This window comes from Camelus ferus, chromosome 11, assembly GCF_009834535.1.
Source record: "Camelus ferus isolate YT-003-E chromosome 11, BCGSAC_Cfer_1.0, whole genome shotgun sequence".
Taxonomy (NCBI): Eukaryota; Metazoa; Chordata; class Mammalia; order Artiodactyla; family Camelidae; genus Camelus; species Camelus ferus.
The window spans coordinates 1,006,491-1,032,974 of NC_045706.1; the positions used below are offsets into that span (position 1 = coordinate 1,006,491).

General features: G+C 65.4%; 1 protein-coding gene across 4 annotated transcripts; it reads right to left on the reverse strand.

Moving 5' to 3' along the window:
* Positions 1 to 800: 800 nt before the first annotated feature.
* Positions 801 to 26,190, reverse strand: PWWP2B (PWWP domain containing 2B). 4 transcript variants are annotated; one of them, XR_004323704.1, is made up of 5 exons: positions 25,632 to 26,190; positions 15,307 to 16,964; positions 14,601 to 14,688; positions 14,119 to 14,261; positions 801 to 1,444 (listed from the first exon to the last, which is right to left on the reverse strand). XR_004323704.1 is itself a non-coding variant. In XM_032490613.1 (3 exons), exons 1-2 carry the CDS (start codon positions 25,754 to 25,756, stop codon positions 15,323 to 15,325), a joined length of 1,767 nt encoding a protein of 588 aa, XP_032346504.1. In that variant the 5' UTR covers positions 25,757 to 26,189; the 3' UTR covers positions 801 to 1,444; positions 15,307 to 15,322. The 4 variants fall into 4 exon arrangements, 2 of the variants coding, with proteins under 2 accessions (XP_032346504.1, XP_032346505.1); XR_004323703.1 differs by having other exon boundaries at positions 14,119 to 14,688; XM_032490613.1 differs by lacking the exons at positions 14,119 to 14,261; positions 14,601 to 14,688 and having other exon boundaries at positions 25,632 to 26,189.
* Between the last annotated feature and the right edge of the window lie 294 nt (positions 26,191 to 26,484).

A 26,484-nucleotide genomic window follows, 5' to 3' on the forward strand; every position in this document is an offset into this window, starting at 1 on the left:
GTTACTAATTTTCTACCACCAACAGGGGTTGTTTTATAACCAGAGGGGAAAAAAAAACCTTCCAGAAAAAAGAAGGCCCCAACCAGCCCCTGGCGTAGCAGGGGGGCCACACTGCCCTTTAAACCCCGCAGGCCCGGCTCAGGGGCCACCAGCTGGGACGCGCCTCCCGTCGCCCCGGCTGTGAGGCTGGGCGCTGTGGTGACTTGCAGGTCCGCAGTGAGAACCCCAAAGGTTTTGTCTGAGAAAAAGTCTCTGCCGCTACAAATGTCTGAAAACCACGTCCTCCCACTGCCCACACCACCGGAGGGTCAGGCCCGGAACCACAGGCACCGCGAGGGAGGGCCCCAGCCCCTTCTGTCCTGGGGAGGCCCCACCGGCCTGGCCGGGAGCATTCCCAGCCAGGGTGGCAAAGCTCTCACAGCAGGAACATCCTAGCAAAGCCGGGACAGGCCAAGGCCCCGCTGAACGGTCTAGGATGCCCCTCGGCTCCAAATGAGCAGACCAGGGGCCTGGGGTCCCGAGGGGTCACAGGGAGAAACAAGAAGAGAACTCTCCGGGCCCCTGAGCGGCTGCCCTGCACGGCAAAGTCGTGAGGGAGGCGGGACGGGGCTGGGCCCAGTGTCCTCCCGGGAGGAGTGCCGAGAACAGCGCCGCCTCGCCGGGAAGGAGGCCGAAGCAGCCCGCTGCTCAGGGCCCCCCGCCGCCCAGGCCGTCGTCGGGCCCTCAGGGCGCCGAGCCGGGTGGGGCAGCGTCAGCGCCCGCCTCTGGGCTCACGTTTAAACACAGAAAAAGCAGGCTCCTTTTCTTTTTCTTTCTTTCTTCTTTTTGGTCTTTAAAGTGACAAAAAGGGTAGCAGACGCACTCTTACAAACAACAGGCAAGGGTCTGTCCTCTTAACGCTGAAGTCTGATTTCAAAGTGACAGCCCTCGTCACCTCCGCACAGGACAGGCAGCGCCCACGGCGTCTGGGCCCGGAGGCCGAGGCCAGCGCCGGGCGCCCGCCAGGGCCGCGCTCTGGGCGGCCGAGGAGGGGGCGGCGCAGGCGGGTCCTGGTTCTCAGGAGCACAGACCGCGCCCGCCCGGGGGCTTGGGAGGAAGGACCCTGAAGTCCGCAGGGAGGGGAGCGCTCCCAGACAGCACCCCGACCCGGCGGGCCACCCTCACTGCTGGGCCCCTGGTCCTTCACCAACCAGATAAAGCTAAAGTCTGAGTCTCAGGAATAAATACATTCGGCGGAGAGGAGCCTCTGTGCTGCGGGGTCTGTCCTCGTGGCCAGACAGCCTGCTCCTCCCCGGGAGGCCAGGAGCAGGCTGACCCCACGGCCTGCGTTCCTGCTCGCAGCCGGCCAGGAGGTGCGCAGGGTCCTTGGACAGCACGGGGGTGCGGAGGGCGCCCCCCAACTCAGAAGCTGCAGAAGAAGAGCCGTGCCCTCATCGTCGGTGACCTGGGGGAAGCAGAAAGGGGCAGAGGTTACCTCAGGGTCGAGTGCAGGGCGGCAGGCCCCTCGGGTCCCAGCATCAGGCCAGAGCCCCCACCTGCGCCCTCTCCCTCAGGTCCAGAGACCCCCAACTCTTCAAACTCCTGCCAGCTCTCGCCATCTTGGGAGTTCCACCTCCCTCGGTCTCCCCTGACCCCTGCATCTGCTACCCCGTGCCCATACCCCACCTACCCAGGGCCCTGACCTGCCCAGGGAAGGCTGGCCCTGCAGCCCCAGGGCCGGGCACATAGAAGCCGGAGGGAGGCCGGAAGTTCTGAGCCCTCCCAGCCACTAACAACGGGGCCTTGGGGAGCTAATGGCCGTGCACGGGCCCCAGGCTCAAGGCTCAGAAGAACCAAATGCGGGGCCGTCAGAGTGTGATCGACACCCGAGAGACACATGCCCCCAGCAGGGAGCCCCCACTCACCAGAGGCGCCCTCCTGGTTTAGGAGAACCTCTGAGGGTCAGGGGGACAGATCCTTCCCCAGGTTGGTGGGGAGCCGTGGCTTCAGCCCTGCTTCCTGAGATGTCCCTACTTCCCATGAGACTACCAAGTCTCCGACGGCTGTCCCTGAGCGGGGAGAGCTGGCCGCAGGGACAGTGGACGCCTCAGCCCAGCGTCTCAGGGCCAGCCCCTCCCTAAAGGAGGCAGGGGCTTCCAGGGAGGGGAGGCTACCCAAGTCCACCCAGCCAGGGGGAGCGTTCTCCACCGGAACCCCGCACCCTCCTCTCTGCTGGTCGTGGAAGGCTCTTGGAGGAGGGAGCCCGGAAGGCAGAAGGGAGAGGCCAGGTGTCCAGGGGCTTAAAGTCCTGCTGGGCAGAGTGGCCCCAAGAACAGGGGGCGCCCACAGAGGGCTGCCAGCCACAGATCCTGGAAGGGGTGGCCCTCTGTGACGTGCTCCATCTCAGGAGGTGGAAGTGATGCAGGCGGGTCCCTGGCCCAGACCAGGGGACAGTGGCAGCATCCACTCGGAAGCCGTGAGCCACCGTGACAAAACCCCGGATGGCCTGAGACCACCATGCTGGGAGGGAGCCCAGCCAGCCCCACGGAGGGGCCCCGGGGGGTGTGTGTATGTCTGTATGTGTGTCTGTGTGAGTCTGTGCATGTGTGTGTGTCTGAGGGTGTGTGCACATGTGGGGGGGGGCTGGCCACCCAGGTGAGCCTCTCAGGACGCTCAGCCCGTGGACACTGCTGCCCAGGGGCACAGAATCACAAGAATGCCCACCCAGCGGGGTTTGTAGCCACTGTGCTTTGGGGAGCTCGTTCACAGAGTGACCGCAACTGAAACAAACCTCTAATGTGTCTGAAGGCACTGAGAGGTTCCGATTCCTCTCAGAAGCCTGGGGACAGATCGGTGATAATATAAAAACTACCCCAAATGAGGCAAATTCGAGTCTGCAGAGAACAGAGTTGAACACAGATAAAGTATATTCATAGTTATTTGCATGGACAAGCTGCAATTTTAAATATCAACGCTGAATCTTGATTTAGCCAAAAATTACACCTGGGGGCACGTGCGGCAGGGGCACAGGGGATTATGAGGTGGCAAAATCTTCATTTTCCACAGGAAAAAGTCTATAAAGAACGTTTACACTGAGAAATCATGAAACAAGAAACCGCAGGATAAGTGCAGGAAACAGACAAACGCCTTCATACACACGTCGCCTCACGCGTGGACCTGCAAAGCCCCAGCACGGGACACGTCGCTGCAAATAAAAATCCAGTGGAAAGAAGTCGCGCTCAGGACATCTTACTGTGATGTGGGACAGGAATCAAAGCCTTCTTCCACTTTTGTTTAAAATATAAAATCCGGGAGGTTTCTGCACTGAGAAACCCAAACCTCTGCTGCTGTCCAGGCCTCTGTCACCTCCTGCCACCATCATTGCTCCCAGCTCTGCACGGCAACTTTCGCGGTCAGAGGGCAATGACCCTGCCGGCCGCACGCCTGGCTGGGAGGTGTGAAAGGGGACCTGCAACCGTGCTCCTCCTCCAGAGTGGCCGGGGGTCCAATGAGCAGGAAAGGAGCACCGGACACTTGTCCGGCCACAGCCCACTGTCGGGCTCCACCTGTGTCCTCTGCTGTCGCCCCAAGGCTGCGGGGAAAGCTGCCGGCCACGAACAGGAGCCTGACCCGGGGTGTGCAGGAGGGACCCCGCTCCAGCCCCCCGTGCCTCCCCACTGCCCTGGTCTTGGTCCTGGCCCCCAGGCCCGTCCAGTGAAGCCTCCTGGCATTGGATGGAGAGGGCTGGGGGCTCCGAAGCTGCCTCCAGAGGGATGCCAGGTACATGGCCAGGGCAGGACTCTCGAGCCAACATGGGAAAAACCTCCGAGTCCTGAGTGTAGCACCAAGGTCCTGCTAAGGAGACCCGTCCACCGAGGGGGCCGGCTTCCAGGCTCAGGGCACACCTGGGTGTGACGTCCACAAAGCCACACCCTGACCTGGGGCCCAGAACCTTCACCCAGGACCCAGATCCCTGACTTGGGACCCAGAACTCCAAATTGGGGCCCAGAACCCTGACTTGAGGATCAGACCCCCAACTCGGGGTCTAGCACAGACAGCTGCCCGAGTCTGTCTTGCTGGTCAGTGCCCAGGATGGGGTGGCCCACAGCCCATCTGGCCACTGCGTGGGCCGGGCACACGCTCGGCCCTGGGAGGGGCTCTGCCGTGTCTGCCAGCAGCAGATTTCCCTGGGCCCTTGGCAAAGAAAGATCAAAACCATAAACATAACCCTGGACCTTGCTCTGGAATTCCCTACTGCCTCCTCCCAAACTGATTGTTTGAGCCGCCAAATGTCACCCCCAAATGCCAGCCCTGGGGACGGGCCCTTCCAGACCCTAAGTGTCCCTCCCAGCAGATGCCTCAGAACAGGCCAGACACCAGGCCACAGCCTCGATGCCTGTGCTGGCTGCTGGACCCTCCCACCCCCAAGTCCCCCAGCCAGAGGCCACAGGAGAGGGACGGGTGGTGGAGGGCGCGGACCGCGGGAAGGCAGCGGTGACCGCAGCCGTGGGGGCCGGGGCCGAGTGCACGCACACACGTGGGGGGGGTGCGCATGTGTCCTCCTTTGGGTGCCCAGAGTCGGGCACAGGACCATGACTCCCCAAGACTCAGGGTCAGGGAGCTCGGAGGAGGCGGTGCAGGTGAGAGGCCGAGAGAACACAGGGTCCCACAGGGGAGGAGCATCTTCCTCGGGAAGCCCTGGGGTCTCCACCCCTGCAGCACCCACATATCCCCCCACGGAGCCCGGCGGGGTACCCGCCCGGCCCAGACTGCCAGGGGCACCCATGGGAGTCCCACACCAGAGCCATGTGGCCATGTCTCCAAATCACAAGGCTCCACCTCCTCGGTCCAGCGCCACAGACCCTGAACAGCAAGATGAGCTGCGGTCGCCAGGCTTGCAGCCTGTCCACACATCTGCCCGTTCCTTCTCCCTGAGGGGGAGGCAGCTGCGAGAACACAGACCCCAGCCAGGTGACCGACACCCAGGGGCGCCCACACCGCCACGCCGGGCAGGGGTCTCGGCCCTGCTGGGGGTCCCTCTCAAACCTCCGCAACCACCAGGAGCCCGTGCGCGGCCCGGGGAGGAGGGCCGAGGGGGTCTGCGGAGACCACCAGCAGAGCCGCCAGCGTGGGCTGGGCTCAGCCGCACCCGGAGACTCAAACACCTCCTCGAATCAATTGTCTCGGGGTCTGAAGGGGCTCGAATCACAGCCAACCATGTATTGCTGCAGGCACACAGGGTGTGCGGATGAGTGAGCTGTCCAAGACCCTCCTTTGGAAATGTGCCTCGCCCGTGGGCCTCAGTCCTCGTTAAGAAAACACCCGCACAGGCCTCTCCCGCCCACAGGGGACACGTCTGTCCGCCCTGCCTGCCCTCCGGCCAGCCTAGGCCTCCATGGGGACAGCAGGTGTTCTCACAAACCTGGAGACAAATGCAGAACTTCCCTGTACTTTCCTCTTAACGGAGCAGCTCAGGGAAAAGTCCCCGAGGATGAGATGGGACCTCTGCCCGCCTCACTTCTCTCCTCCCACCCCCGCCCCTCTTTAATTATGGGATGTTCCAGGGGACCCTCCCTCAGGCCGTGGTCCCAGTCCCTCATCACAACCACCTGGGCAGCCCCACAGAGCGCCCCAGCCCTGCTGCCCCCCCAAGCCCCAATTAGAAACGACAGAAAGGACACAAGATCACCACAGAGATGTGGCTGGCAGTCGTCTAGAGAAGAGCACGTCTTTCCCGGGGGTTCCCGGGCAGGAAGACACCCCCCTGGCCGGGGACCAACTCCACTGCCCAGCAAGGCTCCCCGCCCCTCCTCAGCCATGTCCCTCCCAGGGAGTCACCCGGTGCTGTTCAGCCCAGTCCTGGCCGGGGGCCCCACCGCCCCGTCATGTCCCCGGAGGTGGACACCACATCCAGCCTCCACCCAACACAGGCCCCGACCTCCCTCAATTCCCCTGGTCCTCTAGAGGGGACAGACCTCTGAGAGTCCCCCGGCAGGGCCCTGCCTCCCATGCCCAACGCCCAAGACCCCGCCAGGCCACACCACCCTCCCCCTGCAGTGCGCTGATGGCTCTCCTCCCTGTCTGCCATTCGCTGACCCAGGCTGATCTCAGGGGAGCTGCGTCCCTCTCCAGCAGTGTCCCCTGTTGGGCCCCGAGACCACCACCAGGAGCCCTGCAGTAAGGGTCAGCCAAGGTCGCCCTGCCCGGCCCAAGTCGCTGGCACCCCAGTGGCCAGGGCCACCCCCAGCCCTGACTGGAAGGGACAGGGCCATGTGGCCCCATAGCTGCCGTGGAACACAGAGGTCTGGGGACGGAGCCATGATGCTGGAGCCACAGGCCTCCTAGAACTGGAAGCAAACACACCTGCACTGAATGAGACTCCCCGCTGGCTGCGGTCCCCACTGCCCCTGCCGCAGCGTAACGGGAAGCTTCCAGGGACCACAGGAGGGGCCTCTGGCACGGGTGCCACGCTGATGCAGCTCGTCCGCAAAATCAGAGCTGGATCTCCCCACGAAGGTGCTGTGGGCTTGGGAAGCGACCCCCAGGCCATGCCTGACAGAGTCGGACTTGACCAGGCACCCTGGGCTCACTTTCTCATGGGGGAGGGTGGGGGCCGGTTGACGAGCAGGGGGAGGTGGGGGCTGGTCGAGGAGACGGGGCATTGGGGGGGCCCCTCCCCCACAACGGGGCTGGGCCATAGGCGCCTCCGGGCAGGAAGGACGGTGGTGCCTCCAGTGCCTGGGCCCCGCGAGACAGGGAGGCCTGCTGCTCTCAGCACAAGACCAGACCCACGAGGCCTGTTTCCCCCAACCACAGCCCCCCCGAAACTGGTGACGTCAGTGCGGTTCACGAGCATAGATGAAGTGGCCACAGTTGGCAGTGAGAACCATCAAGCGTCACAAAAAAGGAAGCAGAGGAAGGTGGCCGTGGCCTGGCATCACTGATGTCACATCCTCAGGCAGAGAGCTGGCGCGAGGCCCCCAGGCAGCCAAGGAGACCCCCCTACGACCCAGCCTTCCACGGGCGTCCACCAACAGCCCCGCCATGCATAGGCCACCCGTGGCCTGGGTGGGGACTCCATGTCCAGCCCCAGAGCCCTGCAGGCACACGGCCGTCCACGAGCCAGCACGCAGGGCCCAGCCACCTGGCTCTGCAGCTCCAGCATGGCTCTCGGGGCAAGCCAGAGCACAGCCTCGACCCAGCCAGGCGACTGCCGGGGCCCCCAAGCACCCGCCTCCCCAGTCACCTGCTTGGTCCTGTGGTGCCTTGAGCCACACCCAGACTGCACCAGGTCTGGTGAGACTCCGGCCCAGTCACAGGGGAGGGGACAAGTCCCAGGAATGCCAGCTCCTCCAGGATGGAGCCTTGGAAGGCTGTTGGTGTGGTTTCCCAGGACACGTGGAGGGTTGACACGTGCCCAACCTCCTGGTCCAGAGGCCGAGGCAGCGCCGTCTTCCAGATGGCACTACCCACTCCAACCAGATCTGCTGTGTAGACCCAGGGGTGGAAGCCTCCATCCAGCTCAGGACTCTTAACCCAGAGACACTACAGGGCAGATGCCAACTTGCCCGGGGCCTGACTGTCCTCACAGGTCCTGTCCTCCACAGCTGGGAAGCGGGTGGACAGGTGCCAGGCATCCAGCTCGGCTTCTCCAAGGCCAGGGGCTGCTGGCTGCACAGGGGACAGCCTGGCCTGGGAGGAAACCCTGCGCCACAGTCCCCTCCTGGCAACGTGGCCCGGTGTGTGGAGCACCATGAACCCAAACCAGGCAGGGTGTGTGCTCCTGCCGGGGAGGGGCGGCGCCCAGCACCCTGACCTGGCCCGGGCCCCCGTAGGCCAGGCCTCCACCTGCGTTACCGCAGGCCGGGCAGCACGTGGGTCTGAGTGCACAGGGACTTACTTCCTCAAAGAGGACCCCAAACAGAGCAACAGAGAACAAAGGAGCGGGTTGTGAAGGAGCCGGGATGGAGAACACGCGGACGCGCCCGTGCACAGGGTGCTCCGGGAGACCACCCCGAGGTGGCGCGGCTGGCGGGCACAAAGCGGGTGGGCACTGCCCCTCTGGCACACAGAGCCAAGGCCGGGCCGGGCGAGAGCTGGCCCTGAACCTGGGGGCGGGCGCTCGTGTGTCTGCCTGTGTTGCAAACACAGTGGGAAGGCAGCCTGTGCCGGGAGGTCGGCGTGGAGGAGCCGGACGCCGCACACAATCGACCTGGGACCCTCAGAAACGTGCGCAGAATCACACAACACAAATCACAATGTAAAGGAATCTCTAGATTGGAAAGGAAATGAAATCAATGACCCCAGTGGTGCGTGAGGTCGCGGCAGCGCCGAGAGAGGCGCTGGCTGTGGACCGCAAGGGCGGGCCCAGGCTGGAAAGGCTGCACGGAGAGCAGGGGTCTCCCCACCAACTGCCCACGGCGCGCCGGCGGCCTCACTACCTGAAATGATGACGCATGTGGTACATGCTGTATATAAAATGCCTGATATTTATCAGCTCTTACATGTGAAGTTAGTAATTGTGTTAACGTCACTAAGAACCCAGATTTTCAGCATCAGAGAATAAAACGCAAACATGAAAGTTGAGGTAAGAAAATTTGAATCAGAAAAATCAGTGTGAAGCCCTGAGCTCTTTTCTCTTAAAACGGAAATTCCAGAGTGAGAAGAGCCGACCTGCAAACAGTGAGCCCAAGAGTAGCAGGCGGCCCCCTTGTGGGGCCCAGCACGCCTGGGAAATGGCCGGCCCCGGGCCTGGGCAGAAGTGCCCACGGCAGCCGGAACCCCAGTCCTGGCGGAAAGGAAGGCGGCGGCCAGGGACTTGCGCGGCCTGAGCACTGAGGCACCGTGAGCCTGCCGGCCAAAGGAGGGGCAATCTGAGCATCACAAAGGACATTCGCACAGATGAATGGTGTCAGCTATGCTTAACGAGGCACGCCCTGGTCACTCCGGGTGTTGGGAACCCACTCGGACACCTGTCCCTCCTTCCTGTAAGGCCACATCTACAAGCGGCCAGAGTTGATGCAGGATTTCTAAGGAGCAGTGTAGGTCGCTGGGAGAGAAGGGCCCCCCAAGGGCAGCTGAGGGACCACTGTCTCTGTGGAGGGGTCCCCCCCACGTCCGAGAACACAGGACTGCAGAGCTGGGGGCCCTCCCGTGCGCCCTGGGACCCTGACCCTGGGCGGATGCCCTGTCCGAGGGCGCAGAAGCAGGATGGGGTCAGGGATGGGGATTCGGAGCTGGCGGAGGGCTTGGGGGGCTCTCTGTCTAAGCAGGCTCTTCCCTGACTTTAAGGCGTCTCGCCAGCAGGAGGGGCTGCACTTGGCTGCGAAGGCACGGACAGGCACGGACGCCCGCAGCCCTCCCCCAGGCCGGGAGAAGTCCTGCACCCTGGCATGGACCCCAGGAGAGCCACTGGGGACGCCCAGCCCTGTGTCCCTGTGCTGTGTCCTGCTGCCACCTCGCCGCCCACACCCACCTGGGGCGGCCGCAGGGACAGCCCCGGGAGCGAGAGGTAGGGCCTGAGCCCCCGCAGCAGGCTCGGAATTACAGGCCTTAGTTTCCTCTGGAACAAAATAATTAGCACCTTCCCAGAGGACCTGAATTCCCTGAGAGCAAAGTGGGAAGCCAGCTGAAAAGCCCGTCTTTAGAAGCAGAAGCACGTTTTTATTTAGAGTTGAAAGAGACAAAGCTGGTTTGGGGCATCAGCTCAAGGATCCTGTTCTAAAGGGAAGAAACACACCAGGAAAGTCAGAGCCTGGAGCCCGGATCCGGCTGCCTCCACCTCCGTGGCCAGCAAGCCCCACGTACACAGCCGCCTGGGCGCGGGCCTGCCGCCAGGCACAGCGCCGTCCGGGCAACGCTGCTCGGTTTCCGGGCTGGTCTCCGGGTTGATGCCTTCACCCCCCAGGAGCAGTCACACCGTGAAGCTGAAAGTCGGACGTGGTCCTGGCGCCACCGGGACCCCAGCCTGTGCACGCGCCCTCCTGGGACAGGGGTCAGGCTCCAGCCCACTTCACCACCAGCGCCCCTCCCTGAGCCCACGTGGCCCTCTCTCCAGGAGGCGCTGGGGGCCTGAGGCGGGCACGGCGCCCGAATGGAGTTGCTGAGGGAACGGAGGCGGCAGGGGGCAAATGGCCCGACCTTGGGACCAGGAAAATACCTTCTGTGGGAAAGGTGTGGCAGGTGCGATTCAGTTAAGAGCTTTGGGATGTGCAGATTATGCAGGATTAAGCAGGTGGCCCACAAATGCTGTCAGAGGGAGGCAGAAGAGAGTCAACACTGGAGAGGTGGCCACGGGACAGCAGGGGCAGAGGTGGGGGACGCAGCCCCAAGCCCAGGAACGCCAAAGCCCCCGGGAGCTGGAAGAGGGAGGAAGGACCCTCGCCTGGAGCCTCCGGGGTGCACAGCCCTGCTGGCACTCTGATCTGGGGCTTTGGTCTCAGGAGCCGTGAGAATACATTTCCGTTGCTTCCAGCTGCCTAGTGTGAGGTCATCTGTGCCAGTGGCCACGGGAGGCTCAGCCCAAGGTTGCCCCTCACTCAGTGAAGCAGAAAGCCTGGAGCTCGGAGCTGCCCACGGCGAGGGTGGCTCTGCTGTGTGAGCCCTGAAAGTCTCCTGCCTGCCAGCAGCCGGGCCACTGGGGCGGGGAGGGAAGGGGCTGGGGCCGCCTTGCTTCCACGGGAGGCTGGACCTCAGCCCTGGGCCCTTCCCGCTCACAGAGAGCCTGTGGATCCCCGGGGCTGAGAGGCTGGGACACCGGGCAGCATTCTGGCCTCTCCCTGCTGGGAGGCACCCCAGGTTCCAGAGGTGGCACAGAAGGAGCTGTCGGGGCTCCCAGGACCCCTGTCCCTGCACCTGCAGGGCGTGCTCTGGGTGAGCTCCCGATGACCATCCATCCCGTAATGGCTCTGTCACCTCCTGCCCTCTCTGGTGTGGTGCCTGCAGGCTGGGTGATCCCCCTGCCCCATCCGTGTGTGCGCACCACCTCCCCTGGGGTCCTTGGTCCGCCCGCCTCTCCACAGGACCCGCCAGCGCTGCCCACCCTCCGCCCAGCCCTCCTTCCTGGGCTCCCGCTGGGCCTCAGGCCTCTGGCCACCTCCATGTGCCTCTCCACTGCTCTGAGCCTCCCTACTCGAACAGCCATTCCAAGGGGCCCCCTCCCGCACTTCCCCCCACCCCCACATGGCATCGTCCTCCTAGACGGTCCCACAAACCCACAGCTCAGCCCACCTCTCCAGTGAGGCTGGACCCTGAGACGCCTCTCAGCTGAGACCCAGACCTCAGACGCCAGCACCTGGAGCACCCCTGCCACGGCAAGGGGATGGTGGTCCCCAAGTCCCAGAGCTCTCAGCACCCCCGCCCACCCCCACTGGCCTCTGGCCCACTGCTCCGTCTTCACTCCTCGCCCTCGACTGACTCCTTGTCTGGGTTTAAGCTCCGTCCTCTGTGAATTCCTCCGGCCTCCAGGCCCCATCACACTGCTGTCCCGCAGCCCAGGGTCTTTCCTCCTCAGGACCATCCACCCGTCTCCAGTGCACACCTACTGTCTGGGTCAGGCCAGAGTCAGGCCTCAGCCCAGCAGGCCCACACTGGGCTCCGCCCCTGGCCCCTCAGAAGATGCCGACCCTCTTTCTGCCACAGGCCCTGGCCCACAGCGCTCCTTTTCCTGGATGCTCACCCCACCCGATTAGCTCATGATAGCTCACCGTTCTAATCTCGGCTACGAGTCACCTCCTCCAGGAAGCCTTTCCGGATCCCCAATCCAAATCAGCTTCCTCACCAGGCACTCAGCTAGGAGGCCTTGACCCCTCAGCACATTCCTGTGCGTGACTACGCACAGATCTGGGGGCCGTGAGTCACAGCCCTCTCCCAGCCCTCTCTCCCCAACCCCCCAGGCGAGGGCCTCAGTGATTCTGTGTACCCTTTGTCCCGCAGGCAGCAGAGCATTCAGCCCTCAGTGGGCGGACTGGGGAGAGAAGGACGTGACCTCAGGTCTGACAGGAAGAGGCCCTGAGGCTCACGTCACCCCCAGGAGGAGTCACCATCAACTGTTAGGCGGGGGGGCCGGCCCTGCACTCTTGGGGTGTCCCTGTCCCACCTGCAGGACGAGGCCAGCTCAGTCGGCTCCTGCAGGGCCCTCACCCCTGACCGGCAGGCCTCTGGAACCTGGCCCCGCCAGCCAGGGGCACGACCCCCACCCACCCACAGGGCCCACCTATGACCCCGACAGCCGGCGCCCGTGGGGGCCTACCGACCCGCGGCGGGAGGCAGGGGAGGGGCTCCAGGAAACAGAGCCAGGACGGTGGCTGCCAACAGCCCACTCACCACCCACCCCGAGGCGGGTGCCGCTGGCACCACGAGGCAGGTGGGGAAACAGGATCAGAGACGCCAGCCCCTGGGGCCAGGGTGGGGTGGGTGCCCGTGTCTGCTCCTTCCCCATGAGGGTGCCCAGGTCCCCCATGGTGAGCCAGCCAGGCCCTACTGGCCCCTCTCAGCACCCCGAGTCTCAGAACATCCACGTGGGCACCCACCTCTCCGCTGAGCCTCCAACTGCCCTGCAAAGGGGGCGAGGGGTCTCTCGGGGACAGAGTGCTAGGCACACATCCCTGGAAGGGGCCTGGTCCCACAGCTCTGCTAGGACTCTCCCAACACAACCTGTGGGGGGCACAGACACCCCCAAATCCTGAGGTGCCCCCTGGCAGTTCCTCAGCCGTCTCAGGTGGCTGCAGGGCCAGCCGGGCCAGGCCGGGGCCGCCTGTGAGCAGGGCCTGGAGGACCACCCTCCCCAGTAGGCCTCCCAGCCCAAGCTCCAGGCCCCGTGTCCGCCCCCCAGCTCTCCCTTTGGGGGTCTGGTGGCCCCACACCTGCCTGCTCCTCCCAGGAAGTGCCCAGGGGCCCAGGACCACCACCAGGCCCCCACCAGCCACTCACACTCTGCCGAGACCCTCCTCCCACACCAGCCCCACAGCCCTCAGCTCGCCTGGGGAAGCCCACCTTCCCCAGTGAAGGCGGCTCCCAGCTTTCTCTTCAAGGAGCAGACAGGAGGGGCGGCCCCCAACAGCATGGCTGGCTTTGGGGGACCAGCGACCCCACCCAGAGTGGGCGACCCCAGCTCCCTGACGCCAGCGGATCAATGGCCTGACAGTCTCAAACCTCAGCGCAGTCTTTAATCCTCAAAAACAAAACCGAAAAGCCCACCAGGCAGAGCCACCCCGAGTCCTGGCACCGAGGAGACCCCGCCCCCGCACTCCAAGCCCCACGCGCTGCTGGGGGCGGCCTGGGCTCAGTCCCAGGAGCCAGAAGGGGCCTGTCCGAGGCCCAGGCCCTGCAGCAGGCAAACCTGTCCGGTGAGATTCCTCCTCTGCTTCCTGATAAACAGAGCCAGCCCTGACTGAGCCTCCGGGTTACCTGCCTGCCTGCCCCAGGCCCCACACAACAGGGCGAGGAGGGCCGCCCACCCCTCACGCCAGCCCCCAGGCCAGGCTAAAGGTGGGCTGGGCCCCATAAGCAGAGGGGCTGGGCAGGGAGCAGCAAAGGGCGCAGGGAGGCAGGGCCCCAAGGTGGTCCCCAGGCCAGCAAGGTGTGGCCGCAGCCAGGGCGTGTCCCTTAGCCAGGCCAAGCACAGAGATGCCTTGGGAAGGCATACAGACGTCCTCTGGTCCCCCCACCCTGCTCAGGTGAGCTGGCCACCCCCCCCACGGAGTGCCCTTGATTGAGACCCTCGCTGGCTCAACTCTACCAGGTCGGTGGCAGCCCATGCCCCAGTACAGAGTCCACACTGACAAGGGATGTGCCTCGTCTGTGAGAGAAGTTTGTGCCCACCACCTGGGAGCAATTCAGGTGGTGACACAGGAAGGGGAGGGGACAAGGCCTCAAGAGCCCTGGTGGTGACCCCGCCAGTGACCCCCACCCAGACACTCAGCAGAGTGTGAGCTGCTGGTGGGGGCCTGGTGGTGGTCCTGGACCCCTGGACACTGCCTGGGAGGAGCAGACAGGTGGGGGCCACCACACCTCTCATCACTGCTTCCTCAATTCTGGACAGCTGCACCTGGCACAGGAGTGAGGGGGCTCCAGGCACCCCACAAACCCCCTCCCCAGCCACACGCAGGCCAGCCCTGCCCGGGCCTGACGGCTTGTCACCTGGGAAGTTGGCACCGGACAGGTGGGAGGGCAGGCGGGCCAGGCCAGACAAGGTCACCTGAAGGTCGGGAGATGAAGGCAGAGGTGCAGCTGGGGTGGACGACCGCTCTCGTCCTCGGTGCACAGCACCCCCATCTCTGCGTCTGTGGGCACGGAGCCAGGAGAGGCTGTGGGTAGCCCCCACCCACAAGGGACCCCACCCCGGCAGCTGGCGCCTCCCAGCCCACGGCCTGCACAGAACCAACCAGGGAGGGGCAGGGGGAGCTAGCCCTGGGAAAAGTCGCCGCCAGGGCCAGACACCCGCCGCACACACCCTGCTGCCCAAGGTCCAGAGCCGGGGCCGTGTCAGAGGAGAACACGCCCCGCATCTCCCTGCGTCTTGGGGCCCGGGGGGCTCACGGCAGGCGGCCTCAGCCCCTCGGCTGCTTCCTGATACCCACCAAGGTGACCAGACATGCCATGTGGTGACGCCCCAAACCCACCTGGTGACACGGCAACTGCACACGGTGATGCTTCCAACCCCACAGAGGCTCCGTCTAAGGCCTGTGCCGGGGAGCCCACAAAGGTCTCCTGGGGGAGAGACGGAGGACGAGGCACTGGCCCGGGGACAGACCCAAGGGCCCCTCCAGGAGTCCGGAGCACCTGGCACCGAGGTCCAGGAGCCACGTGTCACTGACGAGGGGAGCCCACTCTGGCACCAGGAGGTCGGGGCTGGGCTGTAGGAGCTACATCTGAGGGCAGGCAGCGCCGTGACCCTCCCCTTCCTGCAAAGTCAAACCCCTGGACGGGTGTGGGGGGAGGGCAAGCTCCTGCCTGGGAAGAGAGCACCAGAGGAAGCCCCTCCCTGTGCTCACTCCCAGCCCCCCACCAAAACGTCCATCTTTAAAATGCACCCCTTCCTCCACAAGGCTAGAGAAAGAGTAAGGAGACCTTTGACGGCCCTTTGAAAAATGGCCGCAAAACACACATGCGCTCCACTATCTGGACAAGTGACCGACGGCTGGCCTGCCTTCAGAGCGCCACACAGCCAGCAAGCAGGATGGCCTTCCAGATGACCCCCTTCAGAGCCAGACGGCCAGGGGCACTCGCCTGCCCCTAGGCTCCCTGACGCCCAGGGCAGGGGGTCAGCCCAGACGCAGACACGGCGGGGGCAGCCGGACAGAGGCCACCCTCCGTGCACACACTCACCTGGGCAGGACCCGAGCTATGTTTCAAACTGGGTTAAGAGCTCCCTGATTTCCGGGGCCACGTGCTGCGCGGCCTTGGCAGCCTCTGTTATAGCTTTCCGATACATCCCCTTCTTCTTACGGTTAAATCTCAGTTTGAAAAATTCAGAGAAAGGGGAGAGTTTTGAAATAGACAAGAACGATGTAGTCGGAGAACCAAACCACGAAACCTTCGCTTCTTGCCAGGAGGGCTCCCCGTCCTCCTTCTGGCTAAGACTGATGTCCAGGACACGCGCTGGCCACCAAGGAAAGCCATGAACCTTACCCCACACGACGTCCCCTACAGCCACGGTCCTTCCATCCTCGGTCACACACTTGGAGACGCTCTGCGTGTGCAGCCTGACCGTGAGGGGCGGGACCGTCGGCCGTGCATCCTGGGACGAGGACGAGGATGGCAGGGACACACCGTCGCCGGACGAGAGGTCACACGGGTCTGGTGACGCCACTTCGGAGCCAGACGATTTGGACTCGTCCAGGCTGTCGCCGCTCCACGCGGACTCACCAGCACAGCCAGTTCGTGGGGGGCCGGCGGCCAGCAAAGCCAGGCCATGGCGCCCGTGCTTGCCCCGGGGGCACCCCTTGCAGCCGTCGTCCTCGCCAGAACTTCCAGAAGACAAGTCCACCAGCCCCTGGTGGGCAGGGCCGGTGGCCAGGGGGGCAGCGGAGCCGGCCCGGGGGCCACGCCCGGGGCCCTTCAGCTCGTCCACCAGCTCGGCCCTGTAGACGGGCTCCTGCTCACCGGCCCCCACGCGGCGAGGCTTCAGGCGGATCCTGGGGGGCAGCGGGTCCATGCCGGGGGGCACAGGCCGAGTCAGCTTCAGCTTGGGGATGGAGGCGAGGGGCCCACTGGGTGGCCTGTCCCTTGGCACCTCAGGGTCCTGGCCGCCGCCATGCGGGGCCTGTGGGGGGCAGAAGGGCTCCAGGGAGCCATGCACACGGGAGGGGATCTCCACCACCTCGCCGGTGCCCTGGGGCGTGCTGTAGGAGATCTTGATGACGGGGCTTCGCGGGACCCGGGCCCTGGCCTCCTCCTGCCTCTCCCGCCTGCTTCTCTTCACAGCAGCCGCGGCATCACCCCCACCGTCGGGGTCCTCGGACTTGCGGGACTCCCTGTCGGGGCCCGGGCCACCGCCCAGCCTCCGGCGCGGCCGGGGGGCGGCCGGGGGGCCGGTGCTGGCCTCTGGGGGGCTCAGGGTGCTCTTGCACTTCTCACAGAGGATTTGGCGTGGCCGCAGGCGGATGGGGCTCAGGGCCAGGTGGCCCGGGTCACGGTTGCGGGACAGGCGCCTTCGCGTCCTCTTGATGCCCCGGGGGGGCGGCTGTGGCACCCACTGGCGGTACGTGTTTCTCAGCCAGAGCGGAGGAGGGAAGGGGGCGCCTTCGAAGTAGGGCGGGAATGGGGGCAGGCTTCCGGCGGGCAGCGGTGGCACGAGGGGCGGGGGCGGCTCAGGGCAGGTGGTCTCAGGGGGCCGGTCCCCACAGGGTGGTGGAGGGGGGCCTGTCCCCAGCTGCATTGCCTCCACGTCCCTCTCCGTGGGGGCCAGGCTGTGGCAGCCGTTGACGGGGGGGTCCTGGGCCTGGGGCAGTGCAGCCGCCGGGGGCAGGCCGAAGAGGCCAGACCTGGCAGTGGGGAGACAGAAAGGCAGAGTCAGAGCAGTGGGGTCCCCGCATACAGCCCCCACCCCGAGGGCCCAGCAGGACCTGGGGTCTGTCCTGTCGTGGAGCACCTGGAGGCTTCAGAGAGAGGCAGATGCCCCAAGCATCCACCACAGGGGCACCCACACGGCGAGGTCACGCAACTAGCATCAAGGCCACCTCTCCATTCCCACTGGCACTGAGCGTCCAACCCTCAGTTCCGGGCGACAAGGAGAACAGGGGCTCGAAGCTGGAGGCCCCGCGCTGGCCTGGGGGCCCAGGAAGCCTGGGGACGGGGGCTGGGGTTCTGGGATGGGCCTGACCCGGCCCACTGGGGGCCAGCTGCTCTGTAGCCAGTGGTCTCGGCTCACAGGCCTGGTCTGCTCACTACCCCCTCCCTGGGGGAAGTACTCCCAGGAGTGTGCCCCCGGGAGAACCCCCAGCCCCAGGGCCCAGGACAGCCCACAGGACCGGGGTCCCAGGCACCAGACATGTGTCTGGGGGTGGGGACCACACACGGCCAGGCCCAGAGCCACAGCCACAGCCCAGTGAGGACAGCCTCGCCCACCAAACCAAAGCCCTGGGTCCGGGAGACAACCTGCTCCCTCCTGAGTGCTAAGTTGGCCCCAACTGTTTCTACTGCCCTCAGGTAAGGGTGTCACCCAGGCCGCCCCTGCCGATCACGACCTGCGAGGACCGCCCCTCCTGCCTGGCACCCTCAGCCCCTTCCCTCAGGATCCCCAGCCCCAGGTCAGAGAGGGGCCAGGTGGCACCAATAAGGCCACGTGACCCAGGGGAAGGGGCCAGAGAGGGCAGGGGGCCCGCCTCCCACGAGGCCCACAACCGAGGCTGAGCGCGGCCAGCACCCCCAGGGCTCCCCAGCCGGGACCGTCTCCCCGGGAAGTGCAGGGCCAGCGGCCTCCACTCAGATCTGGGGTTTGCGGCTGAAAGTCGGTGGGCAGTGCCTGTCCAGGGCCACCGGTGCCCCCAGAACCACATGCCGTGTCTGCTGGGAAGCCGCGTCTGGTCACGGAGCTGGTCACGGAGCCGCAGGAGGCGGGGCTGTTCCAAACAACCGAAACCAAGCCAGAGTCCGCAGCTCTTCCCACGGCAACACACGTGCGACTTAATTCGTAAGACTGCTTTAGCTAAAAACTGCCAGTTTTCATTTTTAAGCATAAACCAGACTTCCAGCCACGCTGAGCGAGATGAGGTGTAGAACGCCACGCCTCAGTCTTTCTCTCCCTTTTGTATTTAATCAGAGTGGAACCAGCAGTGGGCTTTGCTGCATCTCAGTTTCCAGAGGGCCCCGGCACGTGCTGTTCCCCGGAGGGCTCTCGGCCGCTAAGACGGGCCGACCACCCGCAACAGCCCTGTCCCCAGCAGGTGCCCCTAGGCACCCACGGCGGGAGGGCTCCCCGGCCCTCCAGACCAGGCCCAGGGATGCGGCCGGAGGGGAGCGGGTGCAGGTGGCGTGAGAAGCGGGGATCCAGAGCCAGGCAGGAGGCCCACATGTTGGGGGGACAGGCGAGCGGCCGCAGGGTTGTCGAGTCCCCGGCAGCCCGACGTGGGAGGGGACACCCGCCAGGGGAACACCACCCAACTTCCGTTTAACTCACTATCCCTGGTAAAAGCCCCAAGTCACATCAAACTTTAATTTCTCCTTTTTCCTGTCAAGTGTGATTCCTTTTCTTTGAGGCCCAGCCCGCCCCCGAGTCGAATGTCTCGGTAGGTAGAGCTGCAGGGGGTGGAGGAGGTCATGTTCTCATCAACGCCCAGAGGCTCCAGCAAGCCAGGGCCTTGGCCACAGGGATGCCGCTCATTCAGACAGCTGACCTGCAACCTGTGACCCATGACTGAGACGGGGGGGGGGGGGTACAGAAACGGAGGGCAGCAGAACCGGCCTGGGGGAAGCGCCCAGCCGCGGGCCGCAGCAGGGGACCTGGCTCCCTCTGAGGTGGGATTCTGCTCCGGGCCTGGGCCCGTCATGGTGGTTCTCCCCCCACATCCCCTCACCATCACCTGCTGGGCGTGTGACTCTTCATGGGCCCCTTCCCTGGGAGGATCAAGCCATCCCCACTGGGCTGGCACCCACTAGGGCCCCTGCAGCCACAGGCCTCCGTGTCCCAGCTGGCAAATGGCAACAGCCACAGTCACCCCTGCAAGTGGTAGCCGCACGCTGGGCCCGGGCTTGGGAAGTGGGCCCGTGTGACCTCCACACCAGGATGGGCAGAGACTTTCAGCGGAAGAGGGGTGGGAAAGGGGGCTCCAAGGTCACACCCTCAACTATCAGCTGCTGCCGCACCAGCCCTAGGCCGGGCACCAGGCAGAGACAGGCGCACAAACCCCACGCCTCACGGCCCGCCGGCCAAGGCAGCCACACTGAAGTCAGGTCCGACCAGCACCCAGCCAGGCGTGCGGGCTAAGGGCCGCCCCGCGGCACTGCTGAGCCTGGGACGGGTGCTGTGCAGCCACCAGGCCGAACATAGTCATTGTCCAGCTCTTTACAGGAAAAGTCCGCCTGAGTCCAGGTGTGGGAGGTAAGGCCCTGCCCATAGCTGCCTGCCCCAACCCAGGGTCATGACAGGCTGGTGTGTCACCAAACCTCACCTGAGTCCCAGGCCTGGACCCCATACTGAAATCAGCACCTGGTTCTTCCCTTCAGCAAGCCCCCTGTGGGCATTCAGAACAGACGGAGAATTCTGCACACTAAACTTGTACTCACACCCAGGCATGTGCGTGCGCATGCACACGCACGCACACACATATACATACACACTATCGTACATACACACACACCAGAGCGTCCCACACACCAGGCCATGAACTGTCACTCTGAGATCCTCCCTCTTCATCTGCACGCCCACTGCCCCACCTTCCCAGGCCCCTGTACTGTCATCCCCCTAGGACCCTGCCCATATCCCGTTCTCGGGCTCCCTCCCGCCCACCATGCCCTGGCCTGTGCCCTGAGATCAGCCTGCCTGTGCTTTGCAGAGCCCCTCCTGCCAGCTGGGGCTCCAGGACCTCGGGAACCCCAGGAGCAGGATCCCTGGGCAGGCCTCCGCAGCCCCCCGCAACCCCATCTTCCCTCTAGGAGCCCTCCCCGGCAGGCCTCCATGCACAGCCAGGGTGGGTGGGGTGGTGGGGTAAGTCACCAGTCCCCAAAGACCCCACAGCTCGGCTCCAGCCAGGGAGGTGTTTGCCCCCTGTTTGTTGCATACACCCATCAGGGGGTCTCTTGGCCGGAGATCCAGGCTCTGACTTAAGCCAGGGCCCTAACCTGTGGGCCCCTGGGGGGGCCGGGCCTGAGCCCACCAGACATAGGCCGGGTCTGGCAGTCGACCCCTCCCTGCCCTGGTAGGTCTAACTGGGAAGCAGCCCTGGCCGTGAGCAGTGCCCGGGGCGGGAGAGCAGGCCTGTCCCTGCCGGGGGTGCACACTCCCTCCGCCCACGGGGCCATGGCTGTGGCCTGGGCGGGGGTCCTTCCAGACGGCAGCTGTGGCCCCACGGAGGGGCACTGCTGCTGCAACATTGCAGGCAGCCTGACTTCCTTCCCAGAGTGGCTGCAGGGCCCCGGCCCCACCCATGGCTGCCGGGCAGGTAAACAATGGCTCCCAGGCTGTAGGTCACGCAGCAGGCACCCCGTCAATAGCCCCACGAGTCCCCCATCACCGCCACTGCCACTTTTCTGATGGCATAGTGAGGTGGGGGGAGACCAGGGAGCCCAGCCAGGCAGGTGACAGGCGGGGTCCATGACTGTGTCCCGGCGCCGCTGCCCCAGGCACGGGGACAGCAGCACAGGCCAGTCTCTCTGGGAAGGACCTCAGCAACCCAATCCAGTGGGGCAGTACGTGGACCCCTGGGCACAAGGCGTAGCACTGCTGAGGCCCTGTGGCCCGTCCAGATGAGGCCAGGCTGTGCCCACACTGGCCAGCATCCAGGGATGGAGGCCAGTCAGCCTAGCAGAGCCTTGCAGGGGACACTGCAGGGCCTCGGCAGGCAGAGGGCTGGGGTGGCCCTGCAGCCAGAGAGATGACCTGCAGGCCCAGGGCGAGGGGCCCAGGTGCCCCCGCCGTCCCGCCCTCTGCTGTGCTGAGGGTCTGGATGCACTGGGCCCACCCAGGTGGGCTCTACCTGAGGGTGGGGAAAAGGAGCAGGGCCCCGGGGACTGGGTGACTCCCAGGGGGAGCCAGCTGGCCAGCACCTCCTCACAGAAAACCCCAGGGCCCTGAGGCTGACTCTGCATTGCGTCCTTGGGGAGCTGGGGGAGGGGTAAACGGCCTGAGCTCTAAGGAGAGGCCGGGAAGGCAGGGCCTGGGATGCCAGGTTCTCACAGGGAGCTTCAGCCAGGAGGCTTGAACATGGGTCAAGCCCAAAAGCAGAGTTATTTCCCCACAGGGACAGAAGACAGAGCGTCCAGGGTCACCTACCACTCTGCTGGGGGGGCTCGGCCCCAGGGGCCCAGAGAGGAGCGGCCTGGCCTGCAGTCCGTGGGACACCGGTGGCCAAGCCTCCGCTCACCAACATCTCTGGGGTTCGATTGTGTGTCCAGCCTAGCAAATCCCCAAGCAGCCGGGCCTGAGTGGGCCCACGGCCAGCAGCAGCACAGCCCAGCCGCCAGCTCACAGCTGCCCCTTAGCCTTCCTGCTCTGCAGGCTCTGGCCAGGGCGCCTTTGGTGCCCAATGGCAGCTCTGACCCTAGCCAGGTCCACGTCTGCCCTGGACCTTCCTCACCCTCCCCGGGGGAGAGATCACGCTGGTGTCCTGTAAAGAGGCGAGATGTGGCTCCTGGAACAGAAATGTCCCAGGGGCCAGGGGCCCATGGAAGCACCCATGTGGGCAGGAGCCTGCAGCCCCAAGACAGGCCTGAGTCCCAATGGCAAGGCACACCCTGCAGCCGGGCTGTACGCCCCAGTGCTGGTTTAGAAAATACACAGCAGTTTCTCTCTCCCACAGCCCCGCGACCAGCCAGCCACAGGGCCGGAGCCCCAGGGAGGCGGGGCAGGCACGCAGGACCTCAGCAGGCCTGGAGGCCCCTGTGCTCAAGGACACAGGGAGAGCTGCAGCCCGGACACCAGAGCGGCCCCTCATCCAGGGCTGCACAGGGGCCCTGCCCCTGCCCCACAGGTATCAGCCGAGGGTCTCCGGGGAGCGCTGGCGTCGTGGCCCCCAGAGTCCTGGAACAAAGGGTTAAAACCCATCGGCATCATCCCAGGAAAACCCAGATGCCTGCGTTCCCCGCCAAGCCCTCCGAAGGCAGCCCCAGAGCACAAGGCCGGGCTCCCAGCCCACACCCCACACCCCCTGGAGCAGACCTAGAACCAAGCCACGCCGGCCAGGTCCCTCTGTGGGGCACCTGCCCACAGCCACCCGATGGTGCACCAAGCACCTTGCTCTCAGTCCCTCCAGTTCCCAGAGGGCAGGGGAGGCAGCCCAGCGGGTCCCGTCCTCATTGGCCCTGTGAATTGTCCCAGGAGCGGCTGCCAGGCACCAAGCCTCCTGGGATAAGGGTGCACCCAGGATGGTACAGGGGTGCCCTCCCGCCCAGGGCCAGGCTGTGGCTGGGAGTCTTGGCTGGCTGAGTCTCCAGAAGTCCGGGGGGTGGGGGTGGGGCCACAAAGGCCAGCAGCACCCAGCCTTCCAGCAGCAGGACCCAGGAGTCTTGCGTGGTCATGGCGCCCTGGGTGACTCACACTGGGGAAGTTTGAGAAACACCAGCTTAGAGGTCAAGGCCAGAGGCTGCAGGTTGGCCAGATCTGACAGGCAGCTGGCCCTCATGCCCACTGTCCGTGAGACCAGCCCTTCACCACTCTGAGCCTTTGCTGTCTTCAGGCCCCCGGCCCTAGCCAGGGTCATCCCACCAGAGGTCCTCAACCAGAGGCACACCCCTAAATCACCCAGAGAACCACGCCCACACCCACCCCGCCCCCTCGCCTGGAGAGCTGGAGCTCCGGGGTTAGGGCAGGCACGGGCCTTCTGCACCCTTATATGTCAGAAGGAATCACTGCCTTGCGGAGACGCCAGGAGGACCCTTCACCACAGAAGAATGCCGAGGACTTAGGCCACTTCCCCGCACACAACACACAGTAGGAGCTCAGTGAATGTATGTGAATGAGGGAGCCAGGCAGCACTCATGCAGGTTGGACACTCAGATGGGAGGAGGCCCTGGGCACCCGCCCAGCAGCTCCATGCACCTGCTGAGACCTCGAGCTGGCCTCTAGGAGCTCCTCTTCCCTCTGCGGAAGGATGGGCACTCAGCACAGAGCTTCCAGAGAGCCGGTGGGATGGGGGGTGGGGGCTGGAGGGGGCACTGCCTCTCCAGTGCAGGGTGGCTGCTGGGCCCCGCTCCAGGAGAGAAACCGGGAACCTGCATGAATGCCCCCCGGGGACCAGTCCGCTCTCCCAGGCCCCAGGTCTATGCAGGCACTCAAGGAGCGCTGATGCAGGAGTCACTGGCACACGCCCGGCTGCTGCATCGCGGGCACAGGGCGGCTGCGGCCTGCTGCCCGGAACAGACCTGGCACCAGCCCACTGCTCTGGGGCCCGTAGGCTCCCGGGGGTGTGCGGGTATGTGGGACCGGAGCTCCCAGCTGCTCTGGCCTGCCTGTCACTGCCCACACCCTCCATAGACACGTAGGGGAGGGGGCGCCCTGAGGAGAAACTGACCCCAAGGAAGGCAGTGGGCTCCGGGACCCCGAGGCTGGAGGCCGGATCCTCTCTGCCAGAAACGCCCAGGCTGGATGTAGGCTGCCTCTAAACCCTGCCCGGCCAGCCAGCTGTCAACTCGAGCACTGCAGCTCCTACTATTTACAGTAGAGAACTGGGATCACGGTGAAGCTGATGGTGACCAGCAGGGGAGAGGCGAGGAGGGGCGGGAGAGGAGGCAGCTTCAGGGCCAGCCTCGGACAACTGGAGGAGCTGGGAGGGGCCAGGCTGATCCTCAGATTCTCTGCAGGGATGGGGGTGGGGGAGCAACACAAGTCAGAGAGAGGCGCTGCTGAGCAGAGCTGTGCCCACCGTGGCCCAGCTCCTGGTTCCGTGGGCGGCTCCGGTTACAGCCGAATGTGGCCGTGGCGGGGTTGACGCCCACGCGCCCCACAGCTGCCAGTTCCCCTGCTGGGATCCCAGCAGAGCCTGCTTCCCTCCACAAGGCCAAACCAGGTTATCCACAGGCCTCAGGAGCCAGAGCCCCGGCTGGAGGCAGAGAGAAAGGGAGGGGAGTCTGCAGCCTCTGCAGACATCCCTAACCACAAGTCGGCCCCGGAGCCTCCCCTGTCCTGAGTCAGGGAGTCCAAAAAACGGAGTGGGGACCCTCTCTTGCAAGTGTCCCTCTCTAGGGAGGAAGAGCCAGGCAGGGCCAAGCAGGCAAAGCTGGAGTGCAGCCCAGCACAGAGGCAGGAGCAGGAACAGGCCCAGGGCGGCAGCCCTGCCTGAGGGAGGAAGTGGTGCCCTCAGTGACAGGGGACCTCAGCCACCCCAGGGCACAGGCTGGGCAGCTTCCAGGTGGCTATGCGGCAGCCCCCGAGGATCACTCAGTCCCACCAAGCACTCTCTGCAGTAGCCAGCACGGAGCAGGGCGACAGTCACCTGGGAGGCCATATGTTAAGTCACATGACTTGTACGTAAATGGCTCTGGCACAGTTAATGAAGAGATAATGCCAGAGGGGTGACTGTCAAAAGGTGATGGTCCTCTTCGCACGTCCGTGCCATCAGCACAGAATCTGGGCTCCACTGAGGGGAAAAGTTGGGCCTTTGCAAAGGGAGCTGCTTACTGCTCCGGGTGTGAAATAAGGCCCAGCCAGAGCCCAGAATATTAGTGCCTGATTAATGCCTCATCATTTATCTGGGCGACAGCTCACTACCATGTGACACTGTATCCAGGAGACTCTTTCCCGCTGCAGGACTCCCTGCAGCGGCGCACAGGTGCTCTCGGGGTGGATTTGCCCCAGGCCGGCCCGGGGACCCCTCCACCAGAGAAGCTGAGTTCCGGCAGGGCTCAGGGCGCTGCTCTGCAACTTGCCTCTTTTCATTCCTGCTCGGCCAGGGACTCCTCGACCCGAAAGAGTGTTTTCAAACCCAGCCGCTGGACACAACTGCTTGCCACCAACCCAAACCTCAGCCCTGACTGGCTCCTGGGAGCCTGGGGGCCCCATTACATTAGGCACGGCACCCCCATTTGTGAGTAACTGACAGGGCAAGTGCGGCCGCACATCTGAACCCACTCCCCGCCCCCCAACTCCCAACGGATGACAATTCGGAAGACAGCCGAATTCAACAGTGCGTCTGAACAAAGAAAAGTGCGTTAATTATGGCAGACGTGCGGAGTTCGGGGAGCGGGGCTGCGCGGCGGTGGGCACGGGCTCTAGGGCTCCACGCGCAGCGCCCAGGCTCCCGCTTGGCGCCCACCGCCGCTCCCCGCCCGGCCGCCCAGTCCCCCTCCCGAAAAGTCGCGACGACTTTGAGAACCACTTTCGCCCCCCGAGTGGCGGCCGCGATCGCGCACCCCGAAACCGTGGCCGGGGAAACCGAAAGCGGGCGCTGGCGCCGAGCTGCCCCGCCCTGGAGCCGGTCCCGGCGCTGGGCCAGCTTGGGGGGGGGGTCCCGAGGCGATTCCAGGGGTGTCCCGGGGCCCGCGCCCCCGCCCCCGCTCACTTTTTCGTGCAGTCCAGCAGGATCCCGGCGAAGCTGCGCTCGCCACAGTTCACGGTGACCAGCAGCGCACCGTTGACGACCTGCTCCACCCGCACGGGTAGCCGGCAGCCGGCCCGCGGCTCCATGCTCCGCGTCCCGGCCCGGCCCCCGCCCCGCGCCGGGTCAGCCCCGCGCGTGACGCCGCCCGCCGGCCGCCTGACGTCACAAAGCTCCGCTCGGGGCGGCCTCCGCGAGCGGGCCGGGGGCGCGGGGAGGGGCGCGCGGGGCACCCGCGCCCACAGACGCGCGCCGGGCCGTGCGGCCTCCACACTCGGCGTGGAGACGCACTGCGGAGCCCCGCCGAGATGGGGCAGGATGGGGCAGGATGGGGCAGGGCTGCGCTCCACCCCCGGCGACGCGGGCCGCGAGCGCCCGCGGAAAGGACTGGAGAGCCGGCGCCGGAGGGCGGCGGGAGACCTGCCCCAGCCCCTGCTCTAGGGACCCTTCGCTCCCGGTCCCGGGCCCAGCTGGGGCGCCTGCCCCTCCCGGCCCCAGGGTGTCTTCCTTGCTCCCCTCCTGGTCCTGGCCCTGGCCCGGGCCCTCCCTCACTCCCCGTACCCCCGGGTTCCCCGCCTCCGGGTCTGGCGCCCGGGTAGCCACCCGGGCTCTGCGGGGAGGAAGTCCCGGCGGCGCGAGCAGGAAGCGGGCAGGCCGGGCCGAGGAGACGCAGGGCGCCGAGGAGACACCGGCGGCCACGCTGCAGCGGCCCAGTGTCGCCCTCGCTGCGTGGGGGGCATTTGGCGACCCCCCTGTGCTGGCACCTTCCTGGGTGACGACAGGGCGCGCGCCTGGTTCTGGGCTGCCCGCAGCAAGC